The following is a 19,661-nucleotide window of genomic DNA, read 5'->3' on the forward strand; positions in this document are numbered from 1 at the left end:
GTTGTATATGACTGAGGGAACATTCTGCCCACAGACAACTTTGATAAACTATTTTCATTTAAAAAAAATAAGGAACATGTAAAACAATTCTGCACAAACACTGAACAACCACTTTCCCAAAAGGTCACAAGAGGCTATACAGACTGAAAAACATCTTTCAGGCTAGATATTTAAAATTGTAAAAAAAAAAATAAAAAAAACCCAGAACAATTCAAAATAAAACGTATGATTTTGTGTGTGTCTATTAGCTCCATCTTGGCAGTATTTAAACATTCAAGGCCACAGACATTTATCATCCCAGTGGTCGACACATGTGGGAGACGCTGTCAGATGTGTTTCCAATCACACAGACGGTGGAGATGTTTCATTTGTGCTCATCATACTTTGACTGACTCACACTCCAATCAGCTTGTTGTGCTTAGCTTAGCAAATGTTGCAAACAGCATACAGCAAAAGGTTAAAATGCTGAGCTTGCACTTGTGAACTTTGCTTCCTTATTACATGCATCAGTCTACATACAGTGTATTTTGAGTGGCTGTGTGCACTGAACCGTGACTCCTGTGCCACGACAGTTGTGCACGAATACATGAACCGTGACGTCTCTAATATAGAAAAATTTGGTCCGCTCTATCTGCTTAAACATTAACATGCTGCTGACAAGTTAATGCATCATTGAAAATAATCCAACAATATAATATTTGATAAAATAACATTCTGAAAAGAGACAATTCTACTTTTATTTTTTAATACTTGTTAGGTGTCAATTTGATGATGCTACTTCAGAATGTATGACTCTTTAAACTGTTGTATTGCAACTTCACTTCAAGTGTCTGATGAGTTCTTCCACCACTGAAAACAGAGAACTTAAAGGCACCCATTCATCTAAAAACTATTTTATTTTTCTCACATACTGTCAAGGACTTTCAGCCCACACATGAAACATGTCCGCTTCAGTGAGGTTACATCGCTTCCATATTTGGTGAGAACAAAAACAAATATGTGCTGACACATGTCTAGCCGAGGATGACGGTAAGAAGATGAAGCACTTGGGATGATCTCATAGCACACAAATTGGATGCAAATCCACGTGCAGATGCTATTCAAATAGAGCGCAGGCATCAAAGAGGCCATGCTGAGCAACAAGTCGTTCAAAAGCCCAGTGTGAGCATGTATCTGCAGGACTGTCCCACTGCACAAAGAACCCTGTTCTCTATGTGTCCAAACTGCTCCGTTTTATGGTACTTAAACAAACACAGAGGAATGTGTGCATACAGCTTAAAGGGTAAAATTTTAATTTTAATTAAATATTATCAGCCCAGAGTAGATTTTTGGCAGCAAATATTGATATTTTATTAAGTAAATTGTAAAGAAAGTATATAGGATTATTAGCACTGTAAACTCAAAGTATCATTCATCCATTTTAAAAAGAATAAATCTAACTTATAATGGAATTACAGGTGCATCTCAAAAAATTTGAATATTAGTTTATTTATGTCAGTAATTCAATTCAAAAAGTGGAAATAACACATTATATAGATCCATTACACACAGAATGAAACAGTTGATGTCTTAATTTATTTAATTTCTTCTAATTATAATGATTATGGCTTATATTTAATGACCAATTAAAAAAAAAAAGTATGTTTAATATGGAAATGTAGGCCTCCGAAAAGTATGTCCATCCATATGACTCAATACGTGTTTGGGGCTATTTGACTTGAACTACTGGAAATGGACTTTTCCATGTTATTCTAATTTATTGAGATGCAACTAAAAAAAGAGATCCGCACAACATAAAGAGACAAAGAATTTATTTTTCACTCAACAGGAATAAAGTTGTTATCACAGCGACTCAGCACACCATAATTCCTGAGTCATGCCTGAGCTGCCGTGCTCTCTGACAACAGTCAGATGCCAATCTAAACAGTGTGATGGGAAGTACAGTGGCCCTTTCACCCGAGTCATAACACGGTAGTCATGAGTCAGCTCCAGCTCGGTTTGACCGCAGCGGCGTGTGATGGGAAGTGTGCGGGCCCGGCCGAGGAGCTGCTTTGTGCTGCAGCAGCGTTTTTCTCTGCTGACCGTCACCTGACTCAGAGAAATGCTGAGCTGGGAGGAGCTACGCTGCACTCGAACAAAGGACGCTTTCAACACATTTACACATCGAGTGTACTGTATGTGTCCTCTTAATGCCATTGTACGTACTGTACGGGCGACATTTCTATACGCCAAGCTGGATGTTTTCTGTTAACAAATACACTTTGTGTCATGGGAAAAGAAATGGCTTTCTGTTCGGCTAGCAGGTGTCACCTTAAAGTGATTCTGTATCATAAACACGAGAAACTTTAGACTGCAGCTCGCTAAAACAACAAAACTTACCATCATTCATTATTTTCTTATAATAGGACACCTCACAGTGCATTATAGCGTCATTAATATAGCGTTGCTGCTTGGCGGAACCCTTGTATGTCCAAAATAGGGCTGGGCAATAATTCAATATGATAATTTATTGTCTTTCAATTAAATCGTATTGTAAAGAAAACGCATATTGCACCTAAATTGATAATAACTTCACGAGGGCTGTGCGATGTGATGACATATGTCATCAAAACAATTCAAAAAGAAAAATGATTTACATGATGATGCTTTACATTCTGATCCTTGCAGCTGTTTTGTGGAGCATTTAATATAAAAAATGTGTTTTACCATGTGGTTATTCACAATTAAAAGTATGTATAAATGCAAAATGGTCCATTTCAGAATAATGTAATGATATTATTGATTGTAATTGTTGATACATTAGTGTTCATTCACTTTAATGCTGCAGCTGGGCGAGGTGTAGTTCAAATAGATCGTCTTTATAAATTGTCTAGTAGCTTAATCCATAATAATTCATCATAATAAAAGAGTTGATCTAAAACACTTAATATTGGCTTTCAAATTATAGTTAAGCAGAAGTATGAAGCATAAAAAGGAAATACACCTGCACATCTGATAGTGTTTTCTCACTTCTTCTTCCTTTTGTTTCATTTTCTGCTTCGGAAGTCGTTTATTGCAGCAGATTTGTTTATACGTGCGATCCAAACACACAAAAATTAAGCTTCCTGATCATCAGTTCCACATGTGAGTCAAAGAGAGAAGCGGTAACATTCTCAGTTCAGCAAATAAACCTCACAGGAAAACCTCTGTCAGGAGAGACGAGCCTCAGAAAGATCCCAGGTAGTCTAACTTATAAACACTGAAACCTTGATCACAAGTGACTGATCTATTCAGCTCAGCTCCAGGGGCCACTTGACTTCCTCTGACCTCCACATGAAACATCAATTCAGGGAAGTGCATTCATGTTACAAAAAGAAAACCATTAATAACTCTCTGAGTGGCTTTACACACAGATAATGATGCAAGAAATTCTCATTAAATGCTCCAAGTACACTTGAACTCAACTTTGAGCACTTTGTGAGCTACTTTGTCATAAAAGCAAAAACATAAACTTAAAATATGTGCACTTAACATTACCAAATATGTGGCAATATTTGCATGTATAATAAAACACACTAAATCGGTTTGAACTGCGTAACAAATCTGAGATGCAGGTATCAAGTCGGATGTTTTCAACAGGCTGGTTTTTACACGTTGATCCAAAACCAGTTAGAGACACAGAAACGAATCAGAGCTTTATAGAGGGGATTAAAAAGGTAGATGATAATTTCCTCCAGCACAAGTAGTGACAAATGGCCTCCAAAGTGGTGTCAATCATGATCAGTAAAGTAGTACAGGCAAAGGCTCAAATATAGCTGCTTTCATGCAGAGGTTTGGTCGTTGGTTTGGAGCATTGGTTGTGAACGTCCTCAGAAAATTAACCCTATGTGCCTGCAACCGCGAGGAGCAGTGTAGGGTTGTGTGTACCAGTACAAACAACGATTGACAAACAGAGTTGAGATGGTACCGATGGCCTGTTTGTCCACCAGCTGACTAAGCAACTTTATCAATTACCTTTCACCCTTTTATGAGGCTGTGATCTGAGAATTAGCATTAGATCGACCTCCTTGAGTGTCACTGTGTTTGTTTACATTACACCATGCAAATTCTGAAGCTCTACTTCAGTGTTTTATTTGAGCCCTTATGCAGTCAGATTTATCTGCTTTAAATCTAGATCAGGGATGGGCAACTTAAATGCTGGAGGGGGCCACAATTTTTCATGGACACTACCACAGGGCCACATGTAGGACCATACACTTAACCAGATATGATGAAACTGCAATTTTAAATATGTTTACAGTGCAGTAACTTAACATATTTCATGCTCAAATGCATGTATAACAGTATAGATTGGAATACAAAAGGTTTGAAGCAAAAAAAAATTACCACTTACTGCAATCTTTTTTTTTCAGTGCAAGAACAGCAGACCAACATAAATTGCAAGAAGTAATTTTGTGCATATTTACACTGCACTTTTAAGATTTCATTCTCAAATGCATGTAGTTGTACTCAGGGCCACTTCAAGTGAGTGTGCTGGCCCCCGGGCCTCCAGTTGCCCATCCCTGCTCTAGATGAATCCTCCAGAAACATGTTGTACATAGGGAAGTATGTGAACATTTCTGTTGATGACGCTGCCAGTTGTCTATGCATATACATGGTTCAAAAGCAAGTATATTTGAGCCTTATGTTGATTTACTGTGCAGAAATAACAGAAATCACAGTTTAAATACATATACAGTCATGGAAAAATCATTAGACCATTGTTTCCTTCAATTGCTTATTCATTTTAATGCCTGGTACAACTAAAAGTACATTTGTTTGGACAAATATAATAACCAAAATCATGATCAAGAAAACCACGGAAAATGTCTAGATATCAGCTCTTAAATTAAACTCTTATGAGCCATTTTTGTTGTTCTCATTATATTCGTCCAAATATTGAAGAAAACTAGGGTGGTTTAATCATTTTTCCATGGTTTTATGTTTATTCTACTATTGTTTCGAAGTATCTAACAACCTTATTTATGAAGCTTCAGGGAAATCAAGCAGTGGCACAACTTTACACAGGAAATGCCTTTAATGAGTGAAGTGATTGTTTAAATCATAATCTACATCAATAATGAGCTCCACAGGTGACTGATTGCATCTTATGGTTGTGTTGTAGTAATAATCAGCTTGCTTTTTGTCAGTTGATGAACTGTAAATGTGTTAATTAGTTATATGATACTGTCTCATATCAATGAAAACCCCTTAACTGAACTGATGTCATATTGTGGCACAAGTTGTGGTACAAATAATCAATAGAATATTGTATTGTGATGAAACTTGTGATTTACAGCCCGAACCAACAGTCGATAAAGACTATGTTACAAAGTAACCGCTTTACCCAAATGTGACCTGGGAATATGATGGACAGCAGAAACATGAGTAACATAACATTTGGTTTTTGAAATGGAAACTGTATTTTCTGCTGGGCAAAGAAAAATCTTGTGGGCATTTATGTTTCTTCTCTGGTCTTTCTGGGCCGGACCAGTGGACGAGGTCACAGAGGTTGTAATTACAACGGGCGAGAAAAGGAGGAAACGGTTCATGGCACAGTCAGAAAGAAACGAAAAAAGAAGAAGAAGAGGACCATGGGAACAGTTCAGGGGGACATTCACACATACAGGTGCACCTCAATAAATTAGAATATCATAGACATTTTATTAATGTCAGTAATTCAATTTAAAAAAGTGGAAATAACACATTATATAGATCCATTACACACAAAATGAGACATTTCATGTCTTCATTTATTTAATTTCTTCTAATTATAATGATTTTGGCTTACATTTAATGAAGACCTAAAATTAAGTGTCTCAAAAAAAAAAAATATTACAAAAGACCAATTTTAAAAAGTATGTTTAACATGGAAATGTTGGCCTCTGAAAAGTATGTCCATCTATTTGACTCAATACTTGGTTGGGGCTATTTGACTTGAACTACTGGAAATGGACTTTTCCATCATATTCTAATGCAGGGATTCCCAAAGTGTGGTGTGCAGACCCCCAGGGGTGCACGAGCTGCCGCTAGGGGGTGCGCGAGATGAAAAATATAATGGTGGTCTGATAATTACGCAATTACATTTTTTCCCCCCACACAATAAAGACGTGTAAATAAACATTTCCTTTGTAAAATGTAAAATCAAAAACTGTAATATTAATTAATTAATAAATGCAGGCTATTTAAAATGCACTTCATCTTAAAATGAAGTGTAGAAGAAGTTTTCTTCCATTTTTCCAACCTGTGTTATGATGACGGGTTGTGTTAGCTCCACGCTCATTTAAGCTTGCTGCAATTTTTGTTTAATACGGGTCAAAATATTATAACATTTTCCCCAACTTATCTGCTTTCTGCCTCTGATTCTGTCATCATCCTCTTTGCTATTAAAAGTGGAAGCTTGCACATAACTTTGTTGCATTATATTGAAACTGTTTTTCAGAAGAATTCAAATGCGAGAGGGCATTGTTGTGATCATGATTATTTTATTATATGTGTGTTCTCATTTGAGCATGATTAAACATGCCGCCTTTAATATGGCGATAAAAAAAGCTTGTTGCATTTTGTTTTTTTTAAGGTGTGGGGGATTGGGGGTGCGTCAACCCGGTTGGGATATAGAAGGGGGTGCGCAGCTAAAAAAGTTTGGGAACCACTGTTCAAATGTATTGAGATGCATCTGTATATGTTCTCTGCAGAGCTCATCAGCCTTTCTGAGTGACCACAGCTACAAATGAGCTGTTTTACCTCCCACTCTGTGTCCGTCCACCAGCTGCAGCACCTGCCAGCACTTCACCCGGCCCAAACCACTCGGCTGGCCCGCCGCTCTGCCAAGGGCTCTCCACTACACAGAGGCGAGCTGCCGGCCGGCTCCCCCTCTGTACTGGGTTACCAGGGGTTGGGCTGTTTCAAGAGGAGGTGTCTGTTACAACTTGTAATGAGATCTGCCGTGAGCACTTCACAGCCGCTGCTGTTGTTTACCGTCGCAAATCGAGTGACGTCGGGAAGTGTGCAGACTAATCCCGGTAACAAAGACTAGACAAAAAAAGTAGTGCAGGGGGAAGAAATGTCGGTCAGTTCTTGCTGCTGCTGCAGAATTTAAACGCAGGCTGTATCACAAACGGCACAGAGTCATCGGCGCGTAATGCAACTTGCCTGCAGGGACTCAAACTCTAACTGATCATGAGTGCCGGCGGACCAGACGATCAATAGGAGCCACTGATTGAAATTCAGACGTTCAATACTTGTCCCACTTTAGAAAAGTGGAAGAGTGCAGCAGAACAAATAGCCCGTGGCCTCGGATTCAAACAGAACACTCTCTTCCCAAGGACTCACTAACACAGATTGATGGATTGATTTGTTTCCAACATTATCATCATTCCAGGTCTACAACAACATTGGCTTTACCTCCTTTCTTTAATTGTCGCACTTATTACTCAGCCCTTGCCTGTAACATTGGCCACCTAGGCAGGCTGATTCACCACACTGAATTTAACTCTGTCTAATTTAGACTTAATTGCTTGCAGTGTAAATAAAACCCTAAGAAACATCCTGTCTGCATTGTTCAAATGCTGCAATTGCCCATTTATTACACACAGAGCAAATAATGGTGACGTACCACACTGAGCTCAGCAGAAGACAGGCTTCCTGATAAGGCTGGAGGGAGATTTCAACACGCTGAAGCAAGGAAAAAACTTTTTCCTAACATACATTGCCACCCACTCAGTCACATCGGGCAAACAGGGGGTAGAGAGATGGAGAGAAGGAGCAGGAAAAGTGAGAGGAAGAATAACTGGCATAAGAAACGCTTTTGTTTTTGTCGATATACATTTTTCACTGATTTACATAACATAATAGTGTTTAACCTTCATTTAGTCCGTGTCATTAAAGCTCTTACAGTTCTACACTCCAAGAGTCGACTACACTCAGCCGGGGAAAGAAATCCTGTGCCGCATGGGAAGTGATGCGTTGATAAGCTTCCGGCAGAAGCAGCAGCTGCTGATTTTGGATAAACAGTAGAAGAAGAGCTGGGTAGAAAAGTTAAACTTTGTCAAGAGCAAATTCAAAAGTCTCACAGGTTACTACTTTAAAAAGCCTACCCTGACTGATGAATGGTTGGCCGACTGCTTGTAAAAAACGTAATGTTTTGTTTTCTATTTCCTCCAATCTTAAAGGGAAAGTTCAACAGTTTTGGAAATGGGCTTATTTGCTTTATCGATTAGATATATCTAATACCACTCTCTGATTTGTCCTTTGAATATGAAGCTACAGGTATACCGAATTTTACCACCAGGTGTCGCACTTGACTCAGCAGCTGCTCCTGAGTGGAACATAATGAGACTGAGAGAGCCAATGAACTACGAACAATCAACTTAGAGAGTGGGATCTATCTGACATGCCCACTCTGCTACGTGACACAGTCCCTAAGAACTTCAGTACAACGCAACATATTTATTTTAACCCAAACAACGACCTTTTCACTGCAAAAAACACATACAACTTCTAATAAACAAACATGCTCAATGTGCATCCTCCTCCCATTTCAACTGAAATGTGATCCCCATCATGGCACTGGCCTCAGCTGAGCAGTAAATTGCACACAGTCTGTCACACACTCATGGCTCCATTAGTCCATTTGTAAACAAACAAAATATTTTATTACTCATGTTGTCATATTAGTAATGCAGCACACGTTGCACTTATCGCCGTGTCGTCAGCAGGATGCTGATATTGGCGACTTATTTGTGTCAAAATGACAAATTCCGGTTCAGCTGGATTGCATAAAATCGTACTGGTTTAAGCTTGTACACTGGACCTGCAAAACCTGGAAATGGACCCAGCATTAGCTTCCAGTCTATAGCTAAGTTAAGCTAACTGGCTGCTGGATGTAGACTAATATTTAATAGACAGATATGACAGCGATGATTGAACTCCTCCAGAAAGTAAATAGGAGAATTTCGCCAAATGTTGAACTTTTTCTTTGAATACAGAAGATTTATAGGTGTAATTAGTACAATAATGTAATTACTTACTACTTATATGCGAGGGTAATTGATTACATTTTTCAACTATCTTGCCAAACACTAGTAACAGAGCAAGTATGCTGCAGAGGGAAAACACCCTGAAGACTAAAGAGTAATCTGATCGCTCAGTGATGATAAATTATTGACTCCAGGTTGACAATGTGACAAAAGATGGCCTCCTGAACACGCTCCCTTTGTGCAGAGACCTGAAAGCCCCTCTGTCTGAACCTCTTCTTCCACTCACTGCCTCCTCCCTCCCTCTCCTTTCTCCCCCCCGAGCTCCACCCACACAGCTACTGAATGGAAAGGTGTGCCTGCTGCCTGCTTTTTACCACAGTATCTATTTACTCCGAGCTGCTTTCACTTACATGGGACGCAACGCAGCTGCTCCTGTGAGGAGGCTTACAGCTAATACACTCACATGTTCATCGACTCTCCGAGTGCAGAGCGAGCCCCCCTCGGCTTCAAAGAGAGGCTTCGCAGCGAGCACATGCACTTGAGAATGCATGCGGTTTGATTAATAGCATTAGCGGAGGAAAGACCCGGCTACATCCTTCCCATGTGGTGCAGGAAAATTCCTTGGAAACATGCAGACAGATCGCCTATAAACCCCCTCTGGGTCATATGCTATTGAAGACATGTGACCATAAGTGTGTAGTGGTTCCAGACGTGTTCGAGCATTGAGCAGGTTTTTTGCTCTGCACTCGTTGCTCCACAGGAAATGCACCTTGACCCCAAATCCCATGGTGGATGTGGAATCCAAAAAAACTCCCCGTCTGGGATCTCAAATCTGCCACCGAGCTGCAAATATAAAGTCCAGTCTGTGCAGAATGAAATATCCATTATGAAACTGTGATGCAAAGCAGTCAGACTTATCCAAACCCCTGACAAAGTTGTAAAAATGTATTGCACAATTGGCCCTGAAACTGTTTTAATGACCTATAACCGAGAGCTCGGAGCTGATTTCTGTATACGTTTCTAAATTTGGAGCCTGAGCCTGAGAAAATAAGCTATGCAAGAATTTGCATCAGGGCCCTGGCATTTGGGAGCTGTTCAGATAAGAGCCTGGTAATTGCTCACATTTGACTTTTCAAACAGTGAATTCTAAAAAACCCAGATGCTTTGTATGGCTTGATGAGGAAGAATTGGCTTCACCTTCCTGAAACAAATAAAGGGGGAACTGTTCACGGCTGAGAAATGCAAGTTAAGCATGAAAATGTTTTCCAGACCGAGAAAGGATGAAGAGTTCAACCCTCTCTGCTCAGACATACAGAGATCTGCTTTCTTAATCACTGGCACTGAAACAGGTATTTAGACCAAAAATAGTGCAAAACACGGAGGAGATATAGATCACCAATGTTAAGAAGAAAACAAGAATGAAAAGTTGTGTCATGTTTCTAGGCATTGGACTATTATTTTGTCATGACTAACCTGGCCAAAATAATTACGGTTCAGGATACTGAACTGAACTGGAATCACTTTACCTTACTTTTTGTTAAGAAAAAGTCAAACCATCAACCATATTGACAGCCTTTATAGTGTTTAAAATTTTAATTTAACTTAACAGTTGGCCAGACTCAGGCCCGCCTCTGACCAGGCAGGCAGCCAATCATAGATTAGGATAATGGGCTGGCCCGTCCTTCATATTAATACATGAAACAAAGACGTCATATTTCTACCAAGTTTTCCACCATCTGACTCATCTGACCGGTGCTTTTAATAACGTCATCTTGTTGCATCCTCTTCTTCTGCAATCACATAATGGTTTATTTATTGGAGAACTGGAACCACGTACTGCTTATCTCAATGAATGGGAAAAATCCTTCAATTTAATTTGCCAGTGTTTTCGACATGTTTGGATGAAACCCTCGTCTGTAGACTGGGCATAAGCCTGCTGATGGGCACCTTTTTCAGACGGTGTCCTCTTACCCTTCCGCTACTTGCAGAAAAACCATCGCTGCATGTTGGGCTTAGCACATCCTAAGAATTTATTTCCAGAAATGCAAACAAATACAATTTCCCTATAGCAGAATGATAAAGGGTGCAGCCAGACTTTCCTCCAGTACTGACACACTGCTGTGGAGACAGGTCTGTGTATGCAACGCTAATGCAAAACTCATGCTAATACTGATGTTTAGCTCTATAGTTTAACTTAGCATTGTAGCATTTGCTAATAAGCAGTAGCATCTAGAGCTAAGGTTGACGGGATTATCATTCATTTTCAAATGTTGACCTTATTACAGTTCATCCTAAGGGGAGGCATTCATCTTTGTACCAAATTTCATGACAATCCCTCCAATAGCTTTTTAGACATATCACTCAATACCACAAATGTGAACCTCAACGTGGCGTTGACGGTCGGGATGGTCACCCAAGTCTGAGGATTCATCCCCTGAGGACCACAATGTCAAAATTTCAGGACAATCCATCCCGTTGCTATGGAGATATTTGGACAAAATGCTGGAGCAGCTGACCGACTGGTATAGCCTTACATAGAGCCAAACCACAAGGCTAAAGATCTAATTAGCTTGTTAACACAGTGGAAAAATCTGGTAGTTTCACCCACATGTGTAGTTAAACAACTCTCTAAAAGGATCAATGTGTGTGAGCTGTCCCATTGACTTCTCTAGAGTAAACACTGCCACCAGCTCTTCAACACGAGCCTCTGTACACCTCAGCAGGAGAACAATAGCCCGCTCTGAGACGTGGAGTCGGATTATATAAGAGTCGTTAGACACAGGTCAGTATCCTCTGACACTCCATACATCAAACCAGGAGCTCCGGGCCATAAAGACTAGATGGTTTCCTCCAGACTGAAAGCTTCTCATTAGCGGCACATAACAAGATGTTTCGGTTAATTATGAAACATGCTCGATCAAACCCTGACCGCGGGATCGGATTACTGACGGAGAGCAAAAGATGAAGGGAGGTATGATAAAGAGAGAAGAGTGAGCTCGTCTCATGTTTGACTACCAACAGGGACAACTGGAGCAAGGAAGACACAATCACAAGTTAGTAGTTACCCAGAAATGTTCATTTTTACTCACCACGATTTGATAAAATTATTTTTAGAACTGTAAATAGAATTATTAATGTGGCAAATGGCTATCACGGCTATAAATTACTGATTTATAATCAATCCCCATTTACAGCAGCCATAATATTCTTTATAAGCCCATACTTAATCAATCATGTTAAAATGATCAGTCAATTCAATGAGTTTAAATGAATTATGTAATTTTGAAGTTAACTTGCTTCCATGGTTAATAATGAATACAAATTTCTGGGTGATATCAAACTTTTGAAAGCTAGTCTGCGTCCATAACAGTGTCAACTACAGTCATGGAAAAAATTATTAGACCATTATTTTCTTCAATTTCTTGTTTATTTTAATGCCTGGTACAACTAAAGGTACACAAATATAATGATAACAACAAAAGTAGCTCATAAGAGTTTAATTTAAGAGCTGATATCTAGACATTTTCCATGGTTTTCTTGATAATGATTTTGGTTATTATCAAGAAAACCATGTTAAATGTCTAGATATCAGCTTTTAAATTAAACTCTTATGAGCTATTTTTGTTGTTATCATTATATTTGTCCAAACAACCTTACCTTTAATTGTACCAGGCATTAAAATGAACAAGAAATGGAGAAAACAAGGGTGGTCTAATCATTTTTTCCATGACTGTAAATGCTGGTTCTTCAGCGGACGATTCCTGAATTAAAGGAAGTTGGATCTAATGGTACGCCCCGACGGAGAACACGCGTAAAGCTTCCTGTGACGGGACGAGAGGAAGGCTGGATGCTCGAGGGTCCTCTCAGCTGGGGTGTCACCCTGTGACCTCATCAATCAGGACAAACAAGACAGGGCCCAGAGAGCGTGACCGGGGCGGGATCATCGCTTCGCTGGGGAGCTCCTGTTGGGATTTATAACCCGGCTGTGGTAACTACGACAGCGAGCGGATGCAGGATTCTCAGCAGCCGAGAGCGCTCGAGACTTTTATTAAGATATCTTTCTATTTTCTTACTCTTTACAGTTTCACTAAGAACAGCTCCAGACCTTACAGATGACTAAGTGACTGAGATATGCTGAGAAACAGACAGAAGGTTGCTCATTTCCCTGAAGCATCTTTGAATCAGACAGAGGAGGAAGGTCAGACACAAGGCTGCTTCTCACCTTTCTGTAAAGGAATAGTCGGACTTTTTTATGTGCTTATTCACTCTCTTGCTGAGAGTAAACGTGCGTCACACCAAAGGTAAAACGGCTGTTTTTTTAGGAGTAGATGCTGGTGACGCTTTTTGGCGAAAGCCTCTCAGCGTTGAGATTCTCCTGTAAGCAGAGCAGCCCTGAGCTATCCCAACTCCATCCAGAAAACAAGCATTTTGAAAACTGTTTCCTTGTCGTCTTGCAGACAGACCTGACAAAGCAGGACTTTAAACTGTTTACACATTGACATCATGTTGTAGTTAGTTCTAAATACTTTTGATCCCTTTATTGCAATTAAATCACACAAAATTTTGGGTTCCTAACTCTCTGTAGTAGCGGCAGTCAACCGGACACAGTTCTTGGAGAAGGCAGAGTAATCCCGGAGCTGTGTGCACCTTCGGAGGGTTTTGTGAACCAAAACATGACGGTGTTTGGGTTTCTGATGTATCTGAGACTTCCAAGTAACATTTATTATTGCTTATTGCTATTATTGCTTGCTTTATTATTGATTATTTGGCGATGGTTGTCATTGTTGGTATCTACACCAGCACATCTCAAATGAAGAAAGACAAATAATCCCAGAATGGTCCAGTGGTGCTTGTGGGAGTGAAGGCACCTCTACATGAACACTAACTCTTTTGCCGAACTTTGAATGATACTTTGAACAACTTTGGTTATTTCACATGAAAAGTTTTGTATTTTCTGACTTTCCTATGATGCCAGGCTCCCAAAGAAGCAGATAAGCCTTGTTTTTCACTTTAAAACAACAACTGAGGATATCTTTCCAACCTATAACTGGTTGTTGGACATCTAGTAAATAATATTTAACATTAAACAGAAATATCTCTTCTTAACTCCCCTTGGGGATCTGAACAGATGACCTGCTGATGAATACATAACTTCCATCGTATAATCACGTACGAAATTAAATTTAAGTGACTGAAAAATATGTAATAACTGCATGTGAGTTCAATCAGGGGCTCAAAGTCAGGCTACAGGATGGAAAACATCACATGACACAGCCAGACAGTTTATAAGGGGAAAAAACAGCGACACAGTCTTCGGCGCGCTCATGTTTTATGTAGTGAAAAGAAGCAACATTTCAGCACATAACGCCTTTATCAGGGTAGTGAGCGGAGCCACCTGCCACACAGAGGGAATTCACTATTTCCACATTCCCTGCTTTGTCAACGGCGCTCTGTGACGCTCTTCTTCTTTTGTTAGAAAGAGGGCTGTGCAAGGTGCATCATGGGAACAGAGGAATCTGATGACAGGAAGCATTTTGTGAGGTGGCCAGAGCTGACATTACACATCCTATTATGCAATTTAGCAAACAGCTGCTGTCTTCTTACTAGAACTGAAACGTCACACACCCATTCATGTGTTGAGTCAGTTTCCTGATACTGAAATCTAAAGATTACTGGGTACTGAGAACACACACAGGCTTGTCTTTTCCTTCCTGAGTTGAGTCTTTGTGCAGCTACAGTAAATGTTATTTTCTTCCAGAAGCTGTGAAATGTTAGATGTAGGTCAAGATGCTGGGTTTTGGACGCCTGCTGCCTGGCGACGGCCCCGCCCGAGGGAGCGTTGATTAGTCAAAGTGGGGAGTGTAAAGTGGTGACAAGTCTGGTGACTGATTCGCTTAGTGGGCACTTCCTGCATATCTGTCACACAGAAGGACAAGTTGCTGCACAGCCTTCTGTGCCTGCAGGGTGGATGAACGGACTGTTGCATCATGATTATTAGAAATGTATTGACTAACGCTGCTGCTCGTCATCCTGAACACACTGATCTCGATTAGGGCTGGGCGATATATCGATATAAAATATATATTGATATATTTTTAAATGTGATATTGAATTAGACCATATTGCACATACTGAAATGTTTTCTTTCATTATATATAATTGCTGCCCGTACTAGGGTTTGTCATATTTAGTTCTTTTGTAATGTTCGTTATTATTTTCTCATATAAATATATTTATTTCAGAAAAAGATTGGCCTATTTTATTTCATAGGCTATTTTTAATTAAGATATTTTATTATTTAAATGTGCACTTTATGGAGCTTTGATTAAAAAAAAAAGATACTCCTGTTGTTATACAGTATTTATGTTCCCCCTTAATAAAAAGTTTCAATAAAACTACTTGTGACATGTCATATTTGACTTTGACTGAACATTTGCTCTCACTTTGCGATAAAAATATCAGGATATATATCATATATCGATACTCAGCCTAAAAATATTGGGATATGACTTTTGGTCCATATCACCCAGCCCTACTCTTGATTATAGAAAATGAATCAATCATTTTATCATTTGGGCACTTCATGTATCAGAGAATGACTCCGTGTCTGTCTGAACGGATCAATTTGAGATCCAAAGTCCCAAAATGAGACTAAAAGTTTTGGGGCCAAAGTGAACAAATCCTGAGTCTGATCAGGAATGAGTCGATGTTATCTGTGACCTGGCGTGTACAGTCGAGGCAGGGGAATGTGGGTGTGGGTTGGGAGTGTTTGGGAACACAGAGGTTGGGGTGTGGGAGATGGGAAGTGGGAGGCGGGAGGTTCCTACAGGGAGGGCCTGATCGAAGGTGCTGCAGCTTATATCCTTATAAGGACAAACCTGGACAAATTATCTCCAGCAGTTAACACCTGAACTCCACCTTCCAGCTGTGAAAACAGCTGGAAGAAATGTCTGACTGTATAACAAATGAGGTGTATGTGTGTTAGTTTGTTTGTTTTATAGACAAATGCATAAACAAAGTGCTGTTTGAGTGAAAATATGAGGCTGCTGCAGCTTTAAGTAACATCTGGCACAGTGTACCTGCCACACCTGGGTCTGCAGAGACATTAAGATTCCAAGATAAGAAGATACCAGCGCCCGATACCTGGGGGTCAGGTTAAGACTTGCATCGGACTCCAAATATTTTAAGCACTCTCTGACATGCTGGGGTTGTGTGCGTCAAAGACAATTGCAAAATAGCGTCCTAGCCTCTACAATATGTTCTTCTTGGCTGCTTTTCTTTTGTATTTTTCCACCATTAAAGTTAAGTTTAACAGACTTTAACACAATAATTTTAGCCGACTAATCAGTTGTTTTGGCCTGAGTCCACTAATATTTCTTTAGTCATTATATATACATATTTAATTTTGTCTGGGACTCAAACACGAGTTCTTTGGTGGTAAAATGTTGCCACCACTTCTTGACAGACAAATAAATATTCTTAAGGCTATAAAACAGCTTCCAACATCTATAAGGTGAATAAAGCTGCTCGATTATATCAACTAAGTGATTGGTCGACTACATATTTCTTTGGTCGAAGACAGGCCTCATATTTTTGTTTTTTTTTGCCTCTGGGAAGCAAACAGGAAGACTTTGGATGTAAAATGTTTGCCGTCACTTCTTGACAAACAAATAAATCATCTTCAGGCTATAGCAACACACAGAGAAGAACAGCTGTGAAGTTTCCAACAGCAAAACATCTCTCATAAAGGCTCAGGAAGCAGCTCCAAGATGCTGCTTGATTGATTTCTCAAAAACATGTCAGAATTTTAAATATCTCAATATTAACAATTCTGTTTTATGTAGATTGGAAACAATCAGCAGACATGAAACCTTCTCGTTTATCTGTTCATCAGCAGCGAAGCTGATTGCTGAAGCCTGGGGGGAGTTTGGGGTGGTGTGTATGTGTACACATGCATATGGATGACTGGAGGACAGAGGTGTAGCTGCTGTCTTCCCTCTCAGACTGTGATTGTGTTCCTCAACAGAGACACTTATCACTCAACAGATGAATAAAACATCCCAGCTCTCTGCAGGATGATTAGATCAATGAGGGTCATGCAGGCAGGAGTACCAGGGTCATCAGTAGTATTTCACCAGGATAGAAGTCTGTCAGGTGTGACTGTGTACTTCATTTATAGCCTAAAGAGTTGAAGGCAGAAGTAGCAGCATGAGCCCAGCCCTGTGTGCTGTCCACACCTGACACCAGCCCTGCATACCTCTCCTTTATTTCCTTTAATACGCTTTCGACCGGTAGCAGCCTGCCGATGACATAATCCAGGAAACTACAAGCTGAGAGCTCGCAGAGCAAGAAAGTAACTTCGGGGGGGAAAAAGTTTTCCAACGGCAGCGAGAGGGGCCGATTATTACCATTTTTGGGCACGCTTGCTCCCATGCAAGCCCAGCCCAAACCGCAGCGCTTACTCAGATTCCACAGCGCTTTTCTTCCCCGTTTTCAAAGAGGAGGAAAAGTATGGGGAGAAAAAGTTAACACCCCTTCTCGAAACAGGCCATTCATACTCTGTGTGGAAAAAGAGCAGCAGCTGCTGGACGCGTGTAGGTGATTTGGGCTCCTTAAAAGACAATATATGGATGGATGAACCGTGTGCGCGCCGGGTTATGGAGCTTATATTAATCCAAGTAAATCAGTATTCAACCCAGACTTTAAATTATGAATAAACTAACTTCCACAGTGGCGCTATAACGCAGCAAACACTACCACTAGGAGCACATATTCAGCATTTCTATGCCCCTAGAAGTCTGTGGCACGTCGAATCCGCGCGTAAATGTGCCAAAAGGCTCATTAAAGGAGACGGAAAATTAGTTATAGCCCCCTCCTCACACACCCAAACACACACTCCATCCCCCCGGTTGTTAAGCATGGCCTAATCCACGTCGCATCATAAGCCAGATGACAGGAGGGGCCAGTCACACACACACCATATGCAGTCAAGCGCATGGCTGACATCTGTTGCGCTGGAAAGGTGGGCGTCCTGTCCAGTTTTTAATCGTTTTTCTTACGCCGCCACCCCCCCTCCTCTTCTCCTGCTCTTGCCCTCCTGCTGCAGGATATTTCACAACGCTACACAGGATATGTGCAAGAGTCTAACAGATCTGGAGAAAAGTTGATAAAAGTAGCTAAAAAAGCCGCACAGGTGACTATTAAAGCGATAATGAGCGTAATAATTAAAATAAACCGCTGCCAGTCGGTGTTTGCTGCCTCCCTGCTGCGTTATATCACTATACCGTCAAAGTAATAACATCTAATAATGTGTGAATATAATATTCATAATCTGCTTTATTTTTATTATTATTATCCCAGGCACAACCACGCTTCCGCACCTTTCCACTGGAGGTAAAAAGGAAGTGAGGCGCTCACCTTTCTCTGCTGCTTCTCCCATGCAGGATCCAGGAGCAGATCCCGATCCCAGTCATCTTCCTGGGGCATATAGTCTTCCCCATCATACTGTTCCATATTATTCATGTATAATATATAAAGCTTTATATATATAGACGCTCTCTGCTGGTGTCGTAGGCTCCCGGTGCTCGGCGCGGTGATGTTTCACAGCAGTAAATTAGCTCTACTCTCCGCCACGCATTCAAGACGGTGTGTGGATGAAATTAACGGTCCACCCCCGGCTTCCCCCTTCTCTCTCTCTCTCTCTATCTCTCTCTCTCTTTCTCTCTCTCTTTCGCCCTCCAACTCTGCCTCTTTTCTGTCTCTATCTGCTCTAGTTTCTGCCCGGCAGCAGTACTCGGCGGTAGGCAGGCAGTAGGCAGGTCTACAGGCGAGGAGCGACAGACGCAAAAACTTTGCTTCAGACAAATTGAATCGATAGCCGACCGAGGGATCTGATTGGACGCCTCGGGGCGCACATGACCCGCCTCCTCGAAGCGGATTGGCCGGTTCAGCTGTCAGTGCGGAGGCTTTATATCCAAGGTTGACTGCATAGGTTGATCTGGCTGTTTGACTGTGAGGACACTTCAGGATTTATTTCCAAAAAGGAACTGATGTTTATTCCACAATATGTAAATTATGTAGGAGGTGTGATTCTGTTTTTGGACAGGCATCATGTTGAAACTGTACAGCAGTTCACCTTCTTTGTTACTTATCTTTAAAAAAAAAACACTTGACATGGATTAGCCTACTGAACTGGCCAACCAGGGGCCCAAACTGTCAAGGCTCCCGCTCTTGACTCACAAAATGCTACTGAAAAAAACACAGAATAATCAAGAAGTGATGCAAAATCTCCACAAACATAAACAAAACATCTCCAAACAACAAAAAATGACTACAAAGAGACACAAAACATCTACAAATGCTACAGAACAATTGAAAACATACATATACAACTACAAACGACCCAAAATGGTCACAAAAAATGCAAAATGACAAAAAAATACATAAAAAATGACTACAAGGAGGCATGAAATGACCACGAAGAGACCAAAAATGACTACATAGAGATGCAAATTGACAAAACTGACTAAAAATATATTCGAAATCACTGCAGAGTGACGCAAAACAGTTAAAATAAATGTGAACACTCACAAAGACACGCAAAATGACTATACAAAGTGAAGTGAAACTAATAAAAATAAACACAAAATGACAAAAAAAATAGAT

At 40.4% G+C, this 19,661-nt stretch overlaps 1 protein-coding gene across 5 annotated transcripts in view; it reads right to left on the reverse strand.

Annotated features, from left to right (window-relative positions):
- actn1 (actinin, alpha 1) overlaps positions 1–18,832 on the reverse strand; it is a 71,690-nt gene extending 52,858 nt beyond the window's left edge. For 3 of the 5 annotated variants that reach the window (XM_059352965.1, XM_059352966.1, XM_059352968.1), the window contains exon 1: positions 18,414–18,831. In XM_059352965.1, coding sequence (XP_059208948.1) covers positions 18,414–18,518 — 105 coding nt within the window. In that variant the 5' untranslated portion in view covers positions 18,519–18,831. Of the gene's footprint in view, positions 1–18,413 lie in introns of all 5 variants that reach the window. The other 2 variants (XM_059352967.1, XM_059352964.1) reach the window with 2 other exon arrangements.
- Between the last annotated feature and the right edge of the window lie 829 nt (positions 18,833–19,661).

This window comes from Centropristis striata, chromosome 16, assembly GCF_030273125.1.
Source record: "Centropristis striata isolate RG_2023a ecotype Rhode Island chromosome 16, C.striata_1.0, whole genome shotgun sequence".
Classification (NCBI taxonomy): Eukaryota; Metazoa; Chordata; class Actinopteri; order Perciformes; family Serranidae; genus Centropristis; species Centropristis striata.